Source organism: Tamandua tetradactyla, chromosome 6 (assembly GCF_023851605.1).
Source record: "Tamandua tetradactyla isolate mTamTet1 chromosome 6, mTamTet1.pri, whole genome shotgun sequence".
NCBI classification, from domain to species: domain Eukaryota; kingdom Metazoa; phylum Chordata; class Mammalia; order Pilosa; family Myrmecophagidae; genus Tamandua; species Tamandua tetradactyla.
This window is the reverse complement of record NC_135332.1, coordinates 57589449-57605596: the sequence shown is the minus strand read 5'-3', so window position 1 is coordinate 57605596 and position 16148 is coordinate 57589449. Positions and strand designations below refer to the sequence as shown.

Sequence of the window (16148 nt, the reverse complement as noted above, 5' to 3'; positions counted from 1 at the left end):
CTTTCTAACTCCATCATTCCTCCTACATTTATTAGTTGGTTTTCTGCTGTAAGGAAAAGCTTCCCCTTCTCCCACATTTATTTATTTATATCAGTAAATCCTCATGAATTCTTCCCCCTCCCATGGAGTCTCACTTTGCTAAATGGGATAAATTCTTTACTATAATCCTTTATTTTGAACCTCAGTGTATCTGAGATTTGGTCTGTGAGGATCTCTTCAAGTTGGCTTCTGTCTACATCTTGTTTTGAGCACTTGGCTCTGCTTTGATTCTTATCCATATCTTGGAGTTTGTGGGTTAGATGGTGAATCCTCCTCTGCCCCCACCCTGCAGCCAGTTTTAGAGCTACTATCTGGGAGGGATGCACAGTTTTGACTGGGAGGGACCCAATAGGACCAGTGTGGGCTCTGGCACCTGGGTCTGACAGCCCCGAATATCAGTAGTCCCAGGAAGGGATTAGACCAAGGGGGTTTGTGAACACTGGATTTGCACTAACCATGATGCACAATTGCTCCAGAAACTCCCAGGCTCAAGACCACATTTTCAAAGAAGAATGCAGAAGGCAGGAAGAAACCATCCAGCCCTGAGCTGCTTAGTCCCGTGGCTCTGGATTGGGCTGGCATTAGGCCATTCTCTAGGGGAAACAAACAGGCTGTGACTGAGAAAATGGATGTGGAGCCAGGGCTGATATGTAAGGTTAAGCAGGTTGCACACCACCACACATTTCATATTGCACATATAAATTTATGTTTCTATTTTAACATTTTTCTAACAGAGATAAAGTTCTTATAGTAGCAAAATAGTATATTATGACAATATTCTGATAGTCTTGAAGAAGGGGTGCATTTTTCCTAATTTGCACAAGGTAGATGCATGGCTGAGCAGCCTTCCCGCTGCAGACCCATCCTGGGGCAGGTGGTGTGTCCGTCAAGGGGCCTGGGGTCTTGGCTTTCAGCCAGCCCCCCTCCCTCTCCCAATGCCCTGTAGCGGTGGTGACACTGATTGAAGACGGGAACGATAGCTCCACAACGGCTGAGACCACACCGCACCGGTGGCGCCAGTCTGCCTGCCGGCCGTGTGACAGCTCCTACAACAGCCTGTACTCCACGTGTCTGGAGCTGTTCAAGTTCACCATCGGGATGGGCGATCTGGAGTTCACCCAGAACTACGACTTCAAGGCTGTGTTCAACATCCTGCTGCTGGCCTACGTGATCCTCACCTACATCCTGCTGCTCAACATGCTCATCGCCCTCATGGGCGAGACAGTCAACAAGATCGCGCAGGAAAGCAAGAGCATCTGGAAGCTTCAGGTGAGACAGACGCAGGCGCGAGGGGGGCGGGCGCAGGCGCGAGGGGGCGGGCGCGGGCGCGAGGGTGCGGGCGCGGGCGCGAGGGGTGCGGGCGCGGGCGCGAGGGGGGCGGGCGCGGGCGCGAGGAGGCGGGCGCAGCCCAGGGCGGTGCGGGCGCGCCTGACGGTGGGGCGGCTGCTCTGCCCTCTGCTTTATACTGCCGGGCTCATCATCCCCTGCAGAATTTAAGGAAGGGCCAGAAGCCCTGGGAGTGAAGCAGCAGCTTCTCCCTCAGTTGACTCTCTTCTGGCCCCTCTCTCAGGGTTTTCCTGCCGAGTGCTTCATTGATAGATGAGCTCGGTTGATGTTTGTAGACACTGGAACTGGCTCTGGCTGGGTGGTGCTGGAGGGAGGGAGACGGAGTGTTCAACCCTACGGGGTGCTTGCCTCAGATGAGCTCAGTCCAGGGCAGATGCCGCAGACCAGCCTTAGGAGGCACAGCTAATGTGGGGTGGGGCCTCTGACGGTACCTTTCTGAGCCACCGGGTCCACATCTGCCTCCCAGAGTAATGATAATGAAAGTCTTGTTCTTATTGAGAAGCACTTATGTGACAGGCGCTCTTCTAAGAGTCTTATATTATCTCATTTAATTCTCTCAACAGTCCTATGATGTAGAACCTATTACTATTCCCATTTCTTGAGTGAAGTACAGAGGCAGAGGTGAAGCTAGGTACCTGTGTCCAGGGCCGCATAGTAGCAGAGCCAGGTTTCACACCGGGCAACCTCACTGAGAGCTTCACTCTGAGGCTCTGCCCTTATCCTGTGTTGCCCCTTGGTGAGCTCTTCAGGGGAGGCTTTGGGGCCGGCACACAGTGCGTGGGGGCTGCCCTGCCCTACCCAGCAGGCACGAGCCAGTGCCCAGGCATGTCTAGGACTGGACTGGCCAAGCTCCTCCTGTGACTGGTGTAGAGGACCCTGGAGTTCTGTCTGGGAGAGAATCCAGAGAGGCTAGATAAGCCCTCTGCCCCTCTGCCTTTTGTCTGCAGAGAGCCATCACTATTCTGGACACAGAGAAGAGCTTCCTTAAAGGTATGCGGAAGGCCTTTCGCTCAGGCAAGCTGCTGCAGGTGGGGTACACCCCCGATGGCAAAGATGATACCAGGTGGTGTTTCAGGTAATGCCCAAGCAGGAATCAGAGCCTGGGGAGCTCTGGGGCTCAACTGTGGTCATGGGGTTGCACCAGAGCCAGCGCTGAGAACAGAGACCATTCCAGGGTTTAATTGTGGGCATGGGGAACACATCAGAGCCAGCGATACGTACAGAGACCTGCCCCAAGGTCTTCTGGAGGTCAGCCTTGAACATAAGGTACCACTCTGGGCATAAGGAATCTTAGCTGGTGGGACCCAGACATTAAACACTGGAAAATTTGAAGTGTCTAGAAAGGGTCACCCAGTGATCAAGGTCAAAACCAAAAGTCCTGATTGAAAGTCCCAGAGCTCCCTAGTGTGGCCAGAGAACGTATCTCCAGGGGCGGTGTCTAAAAGGCAGGTCCCTCTGCCCTCCCCCACCTGCTATATCTCCACCCAGATCTATGGGTTTCTTGGGATTGGCCTCTGGGGCCCAGCCCTTGTCTGGGAAGCTGGGCATGACTCTTGGGTTGCCAGCTCCCTGCTCCCCTGACTCCTCCCTCCGCAGGGTGGATGAGGTGAACTGGACCACCTGGAACACCAATGTGGGCATCATCAATGAAGACCCGGGCAACTGTGAGGGCATCAAGCGAAACCTGAGCTTCTCCCTGCGGCCAGGCAGAGGTGAGGGGCGGAGGGAGGGGCACAGTGGCATGGATGGGCCCACTCGGCTGGTGACCTGATGTTGGGCAGGTGAAGCCCAGGGAGTGCCCCATTCCTCGTAGGCCTTCATCACCCCCACAGGACCTGCCTGCTGTAACAACCCCAATGCCAGCCATATGCACACGCTCAGCTGTGGGCATTCTCTCATGCCCTCATATGTGCCTGCACAGCTAGCTGCTCCACGTGCACGTGCAAGCTAGCTCTGCCCATCACCCCTGGCCCGGGCACCTGCCCTCAGTGCTCCCGTGACACCTGGTGTGACGCTGTGATTGTGGGCTGCACTGCCTCCTCTTCCTGCTCCTCACACCCCGTGCCTCACAGCTCTGTGAGCCTGAATACACACAAACAGGCACACACAAACACCTGTGTAGACATGTCCAGGCAGGCAAGAGAGGAGAAAAAAGGCTCCATTTTCAGCAGAAAACCATGAGGAAAATCACGACCAGAAAAAATGTCATTTAACAATAAAATGGTAAACATTGAACAGTAAATGGTGAATTAAATGTCTAATTGAGGACACTCATTTAAAAAATGAAGCAGAATAGTTTACATCAAACAGTTATAATGAAATGAGTTATAATGAAAACTCTGCACTAATTCTTAAAATGAACAGTGAGTCAAATGTTAATAGTTGTCTTTTTTTTTTTTGGGTGGGGAGTGTGGTAGGGGACCTAAATTTTCAGACCAGCTCACCTGATAGCATGATACTGCATCTTCCATATTTGATATTGCTTCATAGAGAAGCCCATTTAAAAATTATATAAACTTAAAAAAATTAACCTTATTGAGGTACGATTTGCGTACAAGAACGTGCGCATGTTTTAAATATACAGTTTAATGAGTTTTGACAAATGTACACACTCAAGCACCCACCACCTCATCAGGATATAGAACCCTTATTAGTCAATTCCATGCACCCCATCCCAGGTAAATATCGATCTGATTTTTATCCATGTAGATTAGTTTTTTCTTCAGCTTTTATTTATCTGTCTTTATTTCATTCTCGTTTTGAAGAATATTTTCAATGGATACAGAATTCTGGGTTAACAGATTTTTTTTCTTTTTGAATCTCAGCACTTTATATGTCTCCCCCTTGTTTTCTGGACCCCATTGTTTGTAATGAGAAATCATCAACAGTTTGTATCATTGTTCTCCTGTAATGTGTGGTGTGTTTTTAACTCTGGCTGCCTTCAAAATATTCCCTTTATCTTTGGTTTTCTGCAGTTTGATTAAGAAGTGCTTAGGTGTGGTTTTCTTGTATTTATTCTGATTGGGGTTTGTGGAGATTCCTGTACGTCAATATTTTTTGTTAAATTTGGGAAATTTTCAGTTATATTTCTTCAAATATGTACATGTATAGACATGTTTCATTCTCCCTCTCTTCTCCCTTTGGGATTCAATTACATGTATGTTAGACTATTTTATATTGTCCCACAGGTCCCTGAGGCTTTAATCCGTTTTTCTACATTTTTTTTCTTCTTGTTTCTCAAATATGATAATTTCTGTTGGCTGCTCTTTAAGTTCATTTGTCCTTTTCCGGCATCTTCAAACTGCTATTAAGCCCATCCAGTGACTTTTACATTTCAGTTATTTTGCTTATTTGGTTAGAATTTCTATTTGTTTCTTTTTTAGTTTCATTTTTTTCTGCTGAGGTTTGCTAGCTGTTCTTAGCCCATTGAGTTCTTTGAACATGTTTATAATAGCTGCTTTAAATTCTGAGTCTGCCAAATCCAACATCTAGACCAACTTAGGGTCAGTTTCTAGTGACTGCTTTTTTCCTTGACATGCATCAATCACATTTCTCTGTGTCATTGTAATTTTTAATTCCTGGGCATTGTGGACGAAGCATGATGATACATGAGATCCTGGATTCTATTATCTTCCCTTAAGGAGTTTTGATTTTTTGTTACAGTTGCCAGTTCAATTCCTAATGAATCACCTTGAACATGTGTAGGTTTAGTTTTGACTTTTGTTATGGAGGATGTATGGAAACCCCGAAGTGTTTTCCAAGCCTCTCAACTTGCAGGATTCAACCTCCAAACTCTGTCTCCATTGAGGATCTTGTCAGAGCTTGGTTTTAGGCTTTATGAGGATGTATCTAGAGTATACCCTATTCTGGGGCATGGTTTTAGCTCCTAAGTGGGGCCTTGCTGGTACCTCAGCTGGATTGTCAGGGTATTAAAAGGATGTTAAGGAGGACTCCACTCTGGCTAGGCTGACCCTCCAGAATCCCTTAGCTTGATCAACCTCTAGTATCTGTGTTCCTTTTTCAAAAATAGAGCAGCCACTCTCAGGTAAGCCTCTTACACTTTGTGCAAGCATGGCCTATCTGTCAGCCAAGGACTTGTGGGGATCCCCCCAAAGACTTCTGTGCCTCCCCCCACACTCTCCCTTCTTTCTCTCCTCCTGTGTCTTGCCATACGGATTCTAGCTGCTTCAGCTGCCCCAAAGCCTTATCTCTTTCTTCTCAGCTCAGAAGGACTGCCATGCTCTCTTTGGACTACAGCTTGCTGCCCCACAGTTCAGGAAACTGTCCCTATTCAGAGAGCAGGATAGTCATGGGATTTATCATGTTAATTTCACTTTTTTCAGGGATTGCAGTTTTTCACTGTCTATTGTCTTATGCCTGAAAGCTGTTGCTGCATATATTCTGTCCAGGTTTATGGTTGTTTACAGCAGGATGGCTAATCTAGTACTAGTTACTCGATTATGTCTGGAAGTGGAAATCTGTTTTATCATGAGGCCCATTTTTGGGAAACCACTCAAAGACTTCATCCCGAGGACCTCCTACAATCCTGTGATTTTCCCATGAGTCTCACTGGAAGCACTCCTTGTGTCATGTCATAATACTTTTCTGTTCTTCAACTGTTAACTGCTCTAACTTTTCCAGAATGCCAATCGAAGATGGCTTTTCATGTGACTTGAGCAGTTTTCCAACAACACTTCAAGAAATCCCACATCTTTTGCAAAATTTACTGTTTCACTTTGCAGTTGGCTTTCATGATATCTGCATGGCTATTTCTGACATCGCACATTCACTGTGAGATTAATAAAGACATCGGCAAGGATACACTCATTTGTGTTCATTGGGCTGGGAAATGGGAGCTGGTTAGAGATTCCTTGTTTTCACACTTATAATTAATTAGTGACTATTTCCTGAGGATTTTACTTCCTAACCCAACTTTGCAAGAACTCTAGTAATGAATGGTCAGATAATCCAGATAATAAGGATATATCCATAAACACACAGTGCATAAGATTAGGAGGGAGTGAGGGAGTATATGAGATAAAGGCCAGGGAATGAGTGGTCAGTAGAGGAGTTAGGAGTGTGTATGAGGCATCAGAGCTTGTGGGAAGTGGGCACTGGGAGTCCCATACCCCCTTTGAGGGCCCTGTAACTGGGATGTCCCCATCATATAGGCAGCCAATAGATGGTACCAAAATGAGCACCTGGCTGTCTCCCCATGGAGCCCTCCTGCTTCTGTGCCTGGCTTCCCTGAGGGACTCTCCTTCGATAACTGGTGCCGGGTGTCAGACAGGGTTGGGGAACAGACCAGTGCTAGGCCTGGGGGAAACACCAGGACCTGGAGAATGCAGCTGGAGTAGTCACCCTGGGGCCAGCCCCTGGCAGTCTTGACACCTTAGAGGTGGGATCAGTGTTTGACACCAGCAGAGGGGTGTGGATCATGGCTTGAGCCTGGGGAGCACAATTTTAGGCTGGTTTTCCAGAGGGGTCAGGACCAAGGTGGCCAGCCAGAGTGCTTGGCTGACCAGGTACTGACAGCGTGCACAGCTTCCCATTGGCGGTCATTTCTCTGAGATGGCCAAGGGCCTGGAGATGGCAGTGGAGTAACAACTGGGTCCTTCTTAATAACTTCCTGGGGTTTCAGATCTCACCTGAGGCTCCATTCGAGGTCTGCTGTCACCATGGTTCTCTGTGGCACATTCCCAACCTGCTAAGCTCTGGTGGGGTATGGGCCCCTAATCCTGACTCTTTGGCCGACATTCATCACTCAGGAGCCAGCGCAGCTTTGAGCCACTCACAGGCAGGCTCCAGCGTGGCTCTGTGGGGACCTCCTCTCCCTTCCACTAGGGCAGGGGAGAGAGGGAGGCCAATGGAGACGCTTGTGAGTCCACCCCACAAGCGAGTCAGAGTGGTGTGGACAAGGAGAGGGAGAGTTTAGGGCTCTGTCAGAGCAGAAGAGGCTCCTTCAGCAGCGATGGAAGAGCACCCCATCCTGTACCTCAGGGTGTGCCCTACCTGCCTTGGCCTCCTTTTACCTGGAGATTTGTGAGGCCAGCAAATAAATGTTTGCTTTACTACATCCAAAGCAGTTATGATGTTCTATCCTTCAGTTTCAGGGAGAAACTGGAAGAGCTTTGCCCTGGTTCCCCTTTTAAGAGATGCAAGCACTCGAGAGAGGCAAACTACTCAACCCGAGGAGGTTCATCTGAGGACCTTTGAAGGGTCCCTTAAGCCAGAAGATGCCGAGGTCTTCAAGGACTCCGCTGCTTTAGGGGAGAAGTGAGGGACCCCTCCCAGGGCACTCTCGACGCAGGGCCCTGGAGACCCCCTCCGGCTGGGGCTCTGCTTAGGGAGCCCCAGTGCTCTGTCAGCTGCTCAGCCCGAAGGCAGCTGCCCCAGGCCCTTTCCTAAGAAGGCACTGGACAAGGATTGTGTTTTTTTCCCCAAGGATTTCCTTCTTGGGAAAAGGGAGAGCTATGCATCCAACCCTGACTGTCCCCGAGTGAATCTCCTAACAGAAAAATAACCTTGCTTTCAACTTTGTACTGACTTTATTAAACATCATGAATGATAAAGCTCTACTTTGACCGTGCTACATCCTTGTTTTCTTTGATATTATATTACTGGCAGAAAAAGTAAATGAAACCCAGGTAAAAACCTTTAGGACAGAATGCTTCCTTTAATGTAAAGTGCTGAGGCCTTCTTTCCTGTTGTGCTTAAAATCTCACCTGTCCAGAGTGGTTTGGGGGTGTGTGTCTGTTGTCATCTGCTCCCCAGAGATTGTGGGGGAAGCTGGTCCCATTGTCAGCTCTGCTGGAATCAGCTCTGCCGAAGTGACTTCATCCTTCTGAGTGACACATTACGATCTCTGAAACATTTGCTCTGTCACTATACAAATAAAAGTACGGTGCCCCAAAGTCATCGACAAGAATTTTTCAGTGACTTTCCATTTGTAATAACCATATTCCTGCTTCCCTGAAGCCATTGGTGCATCTGCCCTCATCCAGCTTGTTATCTATCAAGTAAATAAACTAATTATTGAGTGTATCAAGTGTGAACTTTGTACCAGACATTGGGCTGGCAAAGCTAATTGGCTTTGTGTGGCCAGTGTGTTCAAGGTGTGTGTGTATATGTGTGTGCACGCTACCCCATGTAGCTAGGCAGCCTCTGCTCAATCTTTACTTGTTACCAAGGAGTAAGGGCATGCCTTCTCGTATATACTACTATAATCAGCTAAATGCAGCTTATTGGCCAAATCCAGCTTGCCACCAGAATTTGTAAATAAAGTATTATTGGAACACAGCCATGCCCATTCATTTATGCATTGCTATTAGTGGCAGAATTGGTAGTTTTGACAGAGACCAAATAAATGGTCACAAAGCCTAAAATATTTACTCTCTGGTCCTTTACAGAGAAGTTTGCTGACCCCTGCTTTATGGAAGAGAACTGAAGATGCCATGATACAAGTGAAAGGTCTGAGCAAGACTGACTGGATTGTGTTACTGTTTGTGGAGTGTGGGCTGAGCTGCCTGGGGCACTGGTTCCCGGAAGGACAGATGACATTAGCTGAGGCTGGGGCTTATTGGGAGGAAGGAAAGGGGAGCCCTTCCTCCATCTTCCCCAGCACCGAATCTGCCTCCACTCATGAGGCCCAACAGAGGAGCCCCAGAGCCGGTCCACGAGGTGCCCTCGTATGAAGTGAGTGTGGCCAGATCATGGCAAGTGAGCGTGGAGGTGTAAGACACGCTGGAATGTGTCTTTGTGCAAAATGCTTGATACACAGGATCACCTTTGAACCAAATGTAACAGCCCAATGAGGTAGCTGTCAGCTAAAAGTAGGTCCATTTTACAGATTAGTAAACCAAGGCTGAGACAGTTAGTAAAGGTTACACAGCCAGTAAACAGGATTGGCTGGACCTGACCCCGGGCAATCTGACTCCAAAGCCGGTTCTTAACTGCTGAGCCAGGCTACCCGGCAGAGAACAGGCTGGGGCAGGCAGGCCTACCCCAGGCCAGGGAGAGATCCAAGGGCTTTGGGTTTCTTGTCCTGGGTCTGGGGCCAGGCTGGGTCCCACGGAGTCCTCTGCTCTCTCAGCACAGCATGCTCTGTTCAGATCCCTGACGCCTCCCTTGCTTTTACCCGTAGGCCTTCCTCAGACATTGTGCAGATGCCCAATATCTGCAAATTTCTGTCAATTGGATTTGCTTTTCAATTTAACCTGAGCTGAAAAGAATCCTGTGGGAGTTCTCTCTTTTTTTTTTTTCCCTTGCGGATGTCTTTTTGTAAAACAAATGATCACAACCCTTTTGTGTAAACCTGGGGTTGCTTAAAAGACACACCAGCAATTAGCCTGTTCTTTTTCTTGTTTTCGTTTTTTCCCTTCTCTTCCTCTGTCTCCAAGTCTCTCCCTCAGTCACCTGGAGCAGGATGAGCCACAGCGCAGCACCCCAAAGGGACAGCTGCTTGGCTCAGTGAGCCCAGGAACAACTGCGGCTGGGCAAAGTCAAGGTCGTTCTGCTCAGACCCCAGATCCGTGGTGGGGGTGTGCCGGGCTCCCCTTCCTCGGCCCCTTCCTTCCTGCACCACCCCTCAGAGACCGCATTTCTCCCTCTTTCCCCGGGGGGGAGGACACATGTAGGGGCCTGTTGTCTGGAGGGCTCGGAGGGGTGGCGAGATGGGGAGGGTCTGCTGGATGCTCCCTTGGTGTGTCCTTTGTGGCGTGTTTACAGTCCCCAGTAGGAGGCAGGATGACCTCTGCGTGGGGCAGACAAACTTATTGCTGACTTAGGTTTTTGCTCTGACTTAGGCCTGGTGAGAGGGGGTTGACGTGGGGTATGTGGCAGGGCCAGCAGGTCTAGGGGCAGCCTGGGGGCTGGGGGTGGGGGTAAGAAGGTCAAGAGGCTGCCTGTCCCTTTCCCTGCCTGCATACAGCTTCTCGCATCCCCAGCCCCATCTTCCCTCATTTCCTCCACATTTACACCTCATTTGAAAGGTCCTGTCCTGGGACTGTTGCCTCTTCAGGCTGTTTCTTCCATCCATTGTTGGGAGAAGGCTCTGAGGTCACTGATGTAAGGAGGGTATGACACAACTGCTACAAGAAATCAGGAGTTAAAAAATGGAGGGCAGCTTACCAAGCCACCTGGGGTGGCTGTGACTGAGTGCTGATGGCCAGGCACCGAGGCCGAGTGGGCAATGCTGGGGTCTGCACTAGCAGAAGGAGGCAGGACCCTGTGGGGTGGACCAAGCACAGGGCAGGAATCATGCAAGGCAGGCACCTGTCAGGGCTCAGCCAGGCAGAAACCCTGCCTTTGGTTTAGGGTGCTGGTTCAGCCCCACTGGCCAGCTCCCTGCCTGACTACACTGGTGAGAGAATCCCCCCCAGGGCCACCACACGCCATGTGCCATGTGATGCTGGGCCAGCACAGCTCGTTGTTAACTCTGTGCTTCCCAGAGAGTGAAGACCGACTTCTTTAGCCTGGGCCATGCTGCAGGCTCCATCCTGACATGGAAGCCCCCTCTGCAATCACCCCACCATGTCTGTACCTACCCCAAGCTTATCACTCCTCCTGGAACATGCCTGGTCCCCTGCCTCTGTGCTTCTGCTCATGCAACTCTCTCTGTGGGGGCTGCCCTCCTCCCTTCAAAGCCCAGCTTTGGATAGGTTCCTTGAATCTGCTTTCATTCCCCTTAAAGGAACTTCCTCCTTGGTGGGCCGAGTCCTTTCTGTCCTTCTAACCTGCCCAAGCCTGTCTCTCCCAGGCCCACAAGTCCTTTGAGGGTGGAGACTTGTGGAGACTTCTCCAGGTCTGTATCCCTCGAGGGCTTTCCGGATGTCTGGGACTAAGTGGGCTTGAATATGGGCCAGTCCAAGGGGCTGGGGCTGTTGTGGTTTCTGTGTGTTTGGAGGATGCCAGTGGCTCCGATTCTGGTGGGTGACCCGACCCCCTGCTCCACCTCAAAGCAGAGGGGTTCCCCTGACCCCTTACAGAGCATGGTGCATGCCTTTGGGTGGGAGAAGAGGGATCTTTAAAACCAGCCTCAGACTGCTCTCTGGGCCAGAGAACGAGTACAAGATAAAACACTGAAATTTGGCAACAGCCTCATCCTCCCGGGCTCCAAGGCAGTTAGCAGCAAGTCAAGAGGGGTGAGGAGCTGAGTCAGGTGGGGGCAACTGAGTAAGAGAGGGAGGATTGGGCTTCACCCGAGGCTGGACTTAAATGGTGAAATTACAGGCACAGTGACGACATTTTGAATTACTGGAGTGGGAATTTTGAAAACACCTTGAATGAAACTTCCAAAGCAACCTCCCACTTCATTTACTTACAGGACTGGTAGGATCTGATGCTATTGGTGTGTGAAACCATGTTCTCTGCCCTTATTGGCTCCAGAAGCCTCATCTTGTCTCTTGTCACTTCCCCATCCCTGCCCTGGCAGGTTTCAGCAATGAGGAGTGGAGGGTCTTGCTTCCTGATGGCAATCAGGGAAGTCCCTACTACCTTAGCAGCTGGCACCAATCTGCCCTCAGAGACTTCCCCCTCCCATCCTAGTTCTGTCCTGCCTCTGGGAGGGAACCAGCGTGCAATTCCCGAGTGATGCAAAGGCAGACAGGGCCTCCTGGCCTTGCTCCACCCCCTTCCCGGCACAGAGTCTTCTCCGGACGCTCTGGCTCAGAAGGCAGGTGGCCTGGGCAGTTGCTGGGAGCCGGAATTGGCAAGACAAAAACAATAATAGCTAATAGCTGTCATCATGTTTTGAGTTCTTTCTCTGTGCTAAGCTCTGTTCTAGCCTTTGTTCTCTCATTTAAGCCCCATGACAACTTTACTATGGTTGAGAAATAAGGAAACTGAGGCCCAGGAGAAATAACTTGTCCAAGATCATACAGCCAGGCAGGGGCATGGTGGCCTGATACCCAGGTCTGTGTGCCTGATTTCTGTTAAAAGCATTGGATGGGGACTTCCCTCCCTGAGGGATCTGATAAAGGGTGGATGCTGGCTCTTGGGACTGGTTACCTAGCGGGTCAACCAGGCCAGCCCTTGGGTGTGGCCTTGCCTCCCGGGGTCAGTGCAAGAACTTAGAACTTTCATTAAGCTCTCCCACCTCCATGATCTCTGGCTTCTCACAGCATCCTTGGGCAAAATATTATGATTTCCATTTCACAGTTAGAGAAACTGAGGCCTGTGCTGGGACAGACATGCCTGACATCAGATGCAAGAGAGGGAAGAGTTGGGACCAGAACCTGCGGCTCCAGCACCTGTGGCCTCTTCTATCTTTCCCTGGCTGGGTGAGGCTGCTCTGAGGGTGGGTGGTGACTCATCCGGGGCACGTGGGCGGGTGGGTGCTGCAGCTGTGGCTGGTGGGCGTGACCTACCTGGCGCCAAGGGCAGGTGACCCAGCCAGTTCTGCCTCTGACGCCTCATTCCAGCCATCCCTCTGCTTGCGATGAGAACCTCCCAACGTGGCAGCCACAGCCCCGCCAGGGGGCCTTGGGCCCAGGACATGCGGTGATCTCAGAGCCAGGGAGGCTGCTGCCACCCAAAACTGTGCTGGGGTGAGTCCTTGCCGCACGCGGCAGCCGGTCCCTCTACGGCCCTAGGAGCCCAGAGCATGGACCTCAGGGGACCTTTGGGCCATATCTTTGCTGATAGGCTTTGGGGTGAGGGGTTGAGAGGGTGCTCGGGCAGTCTCGTGGGAAGAAGCTAAGGTAGATGGGAGCTCTTGGTCACAGGGTGTGTGAGAGCACAAATTCCGATAGACCCCGGATTTTTTCCCTGAGGTTTGGGACTCTTGGGGTAGGTGAATGTTACGAGGCAGCCAAAAGGCAAGGGTGCGTGTTCTTGTCTTGCCCAGCAGGTCCTCTTGCAGATGCGGTTCTCAGGGCAGGAATGCGATGGGAGTTCATGATGGATGAGTGGCCCCAGAGCTTGAAAGTGATGGGACAGGCATCTCACGGGTGCTGAGCCAACAGCCGCTGGGCCTGGCTGGGCCTGTGCCACCAATCTCGGGCAAGGAGGGGCTCTGTGCATCCCTGCTCCCTGGGCTTTGGGTCAATATCGGGGCTTGGCAGGCACAGCATTCCCCTTTCCTAGTGAGGAAGCTCAATCCCGGGGTGGCAGTGGGGGAGCTGGGGAAGCGAGAGAGGCTTGCAGGTGAGAACGCAAGGTTTACAGGGTGACTCAGGCAGCTAATTATAGTTGCTGTAGGCCCAGTCCAGAGTTTTCCTGACTCTCTCTTGCCCTGGCTGCCCAGGGCTTCCCCACATTCACGGCCACACAGCTGGGAGGATGTACTGGGCAGCTGTCACAGGTCAGGCTCATAGGGTCCTTGGGACCACTCAGCCCATTTCTCAGAAGGGAGAACAGAGGCCCAGTGAGGGATAATAGGCATGCTTTCCACGCCTCTTCCTTTCTTGGTCCATCCCAGGCTTCCGGACCCAGCTGCCCACAGGTCCCTTCAGGAGGTAGTAAAGGTGGCCCCAACCTCATCAGAATCCTGGAGATACGGGCAGGGGCCCAGGCACCCTCACTTGGCCCTGGGAGCCCTTCTCCAGCCTCCCTGCCTGAGCTGCCTCTACTCCAGGGCCAAAACCCCCCTCTGGATGGGTTTTTCTGTGCCCCCCCCCAACCTCAAGTTGCTCACTTTTAGTGGAATGGGGACTCTGTCCCATTTCCAAACCTCGTTGAAGTCTGATGGCAGTCTAATCCAGACACTTCCTCCAGGAAGCTTTCCCATTTGGGGCAGGAAGACCAGTGGCCCCAGCTCCACCCATCCCAAAATCTGTTCCCTCTACTCCTCACTCACTCTCTGAGTGAGTTCTCCAAGGGTGACTCAAGCTGAGCACAGACCCCATTAACTGCAGAGTCATATCCTGTCTATACAATCCTTTTCCTTATCCATCTCATCCTGTATGGCCAACTCTGCCACCCCCATCCAGAGGGCCCCTGCTTGGGTCTCATCTCCTCTGCTGGACTAGTATCTCCTTCCTGGTTCCTTGGCCTCTGATCTTCCCCTTTTCCCCACCCCCCCAACCTGCCCTCTCTAAAGAGGCTGCCCCTGGCCCTGGGTTCCCTTCTCCCCTCAGGGTCAGCCAGGCTCCTACCTGATGTCTGAGGCCCTTACAACGTGGCCCAATCTGCTCCCCAGTCTCTCACTGGCAGCTCTCTCGTGAACCATGCTCTCCAGTCGCACCAGTTCCCTACACTCACTGAACTTTCTTGATCCCTGCTCTCTGTTCAGACTGTCCCCTCTGCCTGCAGAACCATCATCCACACAGAAAGTTAGTTTTTCATGCAATTTTATTGAGATATATTATCTATTCAGATACCATATCTATTCGCAGCCAAAGTGTACAATCAATGGTTCACAGCATCATCATATAGCTGTGCACTCATCATCACAATAGATTTTTGAACATATTCATTACCCCAGAAAAAAGAATAAAATTAAAAATGAAAGTAAAAAAGAATACCCAAAACATCTCATTCCCCCCTATTATTTATTTTTATTTTTTATCTTTATTTTCTTACTCATCTGCCCATATACTGGATAAAGGGAGTGTCAGTTACAAGGTTTTCACAATCACACAGTCACACCTTAAAAGCTCTGTAGTTATACAATCATCTTCGAGAATCAAGGCTATTGGATCACAGTTCAACAGTGTCAGGTATTTTCCTCTAGCTCCACCAAAACACCAAAAACAGAAAAGGGGTATCTATATATTGCATAAAAATAACCTCCAGAATGACCTCTTAGCTGAATTTGAAATTTCTCAGCCACTGAAACTATGCTTTGTCTCATTTCTATTTTCCTTTTTTGGTCAAGTGTGCTTTCTCAAGCCCACGATGCTAGGGTCAGGCTCATCTCTGGAAATCATGTCCCATGTTGCCAGGGATATTTATACTTCTAGGAGTCATGTCCTATGTAGCAGGGAGGGCAGTGAGTTCGCCTGTGGAGTTGGGTTAGAGAGAGAGGCCACTTCTGAGCAACAAGAGGTGCTCTTGGGGTGACTCTTAGGCATAATCATAAATAGGTTTAGCTTCTCCTTTGTAGGATAAGTTTCATAAGGGCAAGCCCCAAGATCTAGGGATTGGCCTATTAAATCGACAGTCCCCAGAGCTTGTGAAACTATCAGATTTTCCCAAGGTGGGGAAGTTTGATATTTCCACATTTTCCCCTAGTCCCTCAAGGGGATTTTGCAGATACTTTTTAATCTTCTGCTCCAATTCCTCTAGGATGTATTGGGGCATCACACTAACCTGTACAAACCAATGAGATCTCACTCCCTATTCAAGTTTCCATATAAGTATGGTGTTCGAATAAACTGACTATATAAGTTAAATTAGATAGTGTGTACTGAAAATATAAATTTTGCACCAAATAAACATCTTTTCCTTCGGTCTCACACAGAAATCATCCATATTATCCTTTATCCTTTAGTCTGATTTACCCTAGTCCTCTCCAGATCAGCTTCCTTCATATCTCTAATTGAAGTCTGATAATTTTTTTCAGTGTTTTGAACAGCTGCTCCCTTTCCGTGTCTCAGGTGGAAGACAGCCGTGCTCACTGCCGGCCTGGGGTCTGCCTGTGTGCTCCTAGAGCCTTCGTCATGAAGGTGACTAAGAGCTTAGAGCATAGAGGTGCTAGAGCAGAGGGTAAGGGAAGCAGTGCAGACAGTCCGAGGAAGGATGTTCTCCAGTCCCTGAGAGGTGGGATTGCTAGGAAGGTAGGGAGGGGGCTCCAAGTCTCAAGGGTGTGGTTGTGGGTTGGA

General features: G+C 50.1%; 2 protein-coding genes across 4 annotated transcripts in view; both read left to right on the top strand.

Moving 5' to 3' along the window:
* Positions 1-7964, top strand: part of TRPV1 (transient receptor potential cation channel subfamily V member 1) — a 42340-nt gene extending 34376 nt beyond the window's left edge. For all 3 annotated transcript variants that reach the window (XM_077165562.1, XM_077165561.1, XM_077165563.1), the window contains exons 13-16: positions 986-1308; positions 2334-2461; positions 2983-3098; positions 7494-7964. In XM_077165562.1, coding sequence (XP_077021677.1) covers positions 986-1308; positions 2334-2461; positions 2983-3098; positions 7494-7666 — 740 coding nt within the window. In that variant the 3' untranslated portion in view covers positions 7667-7964. The remainder of the gene's footprint in view (positions 1-985; positions 1309-2333; positions 2462-2982; positions 3099-7493) is intronic.
* A 4852-nt stretch (positions 7965-12816) lies between these two features.
* The window catches only part of TRPV3 (transient receptor potential cation channel subfamily V member 3), a 36840-nt gene continuing 33508 nt past the window's right edge, over positions 12817-16148 (top strand). Inside the window, exon 1 of the mRNA XM_077165560.1 lies at positions 12817-12932. The gene's annotated coding sequence lies outside the window, so the exon portion shown is untranslated. The remainder of the gene's footprint in view (positions 12933-16148) is intronic.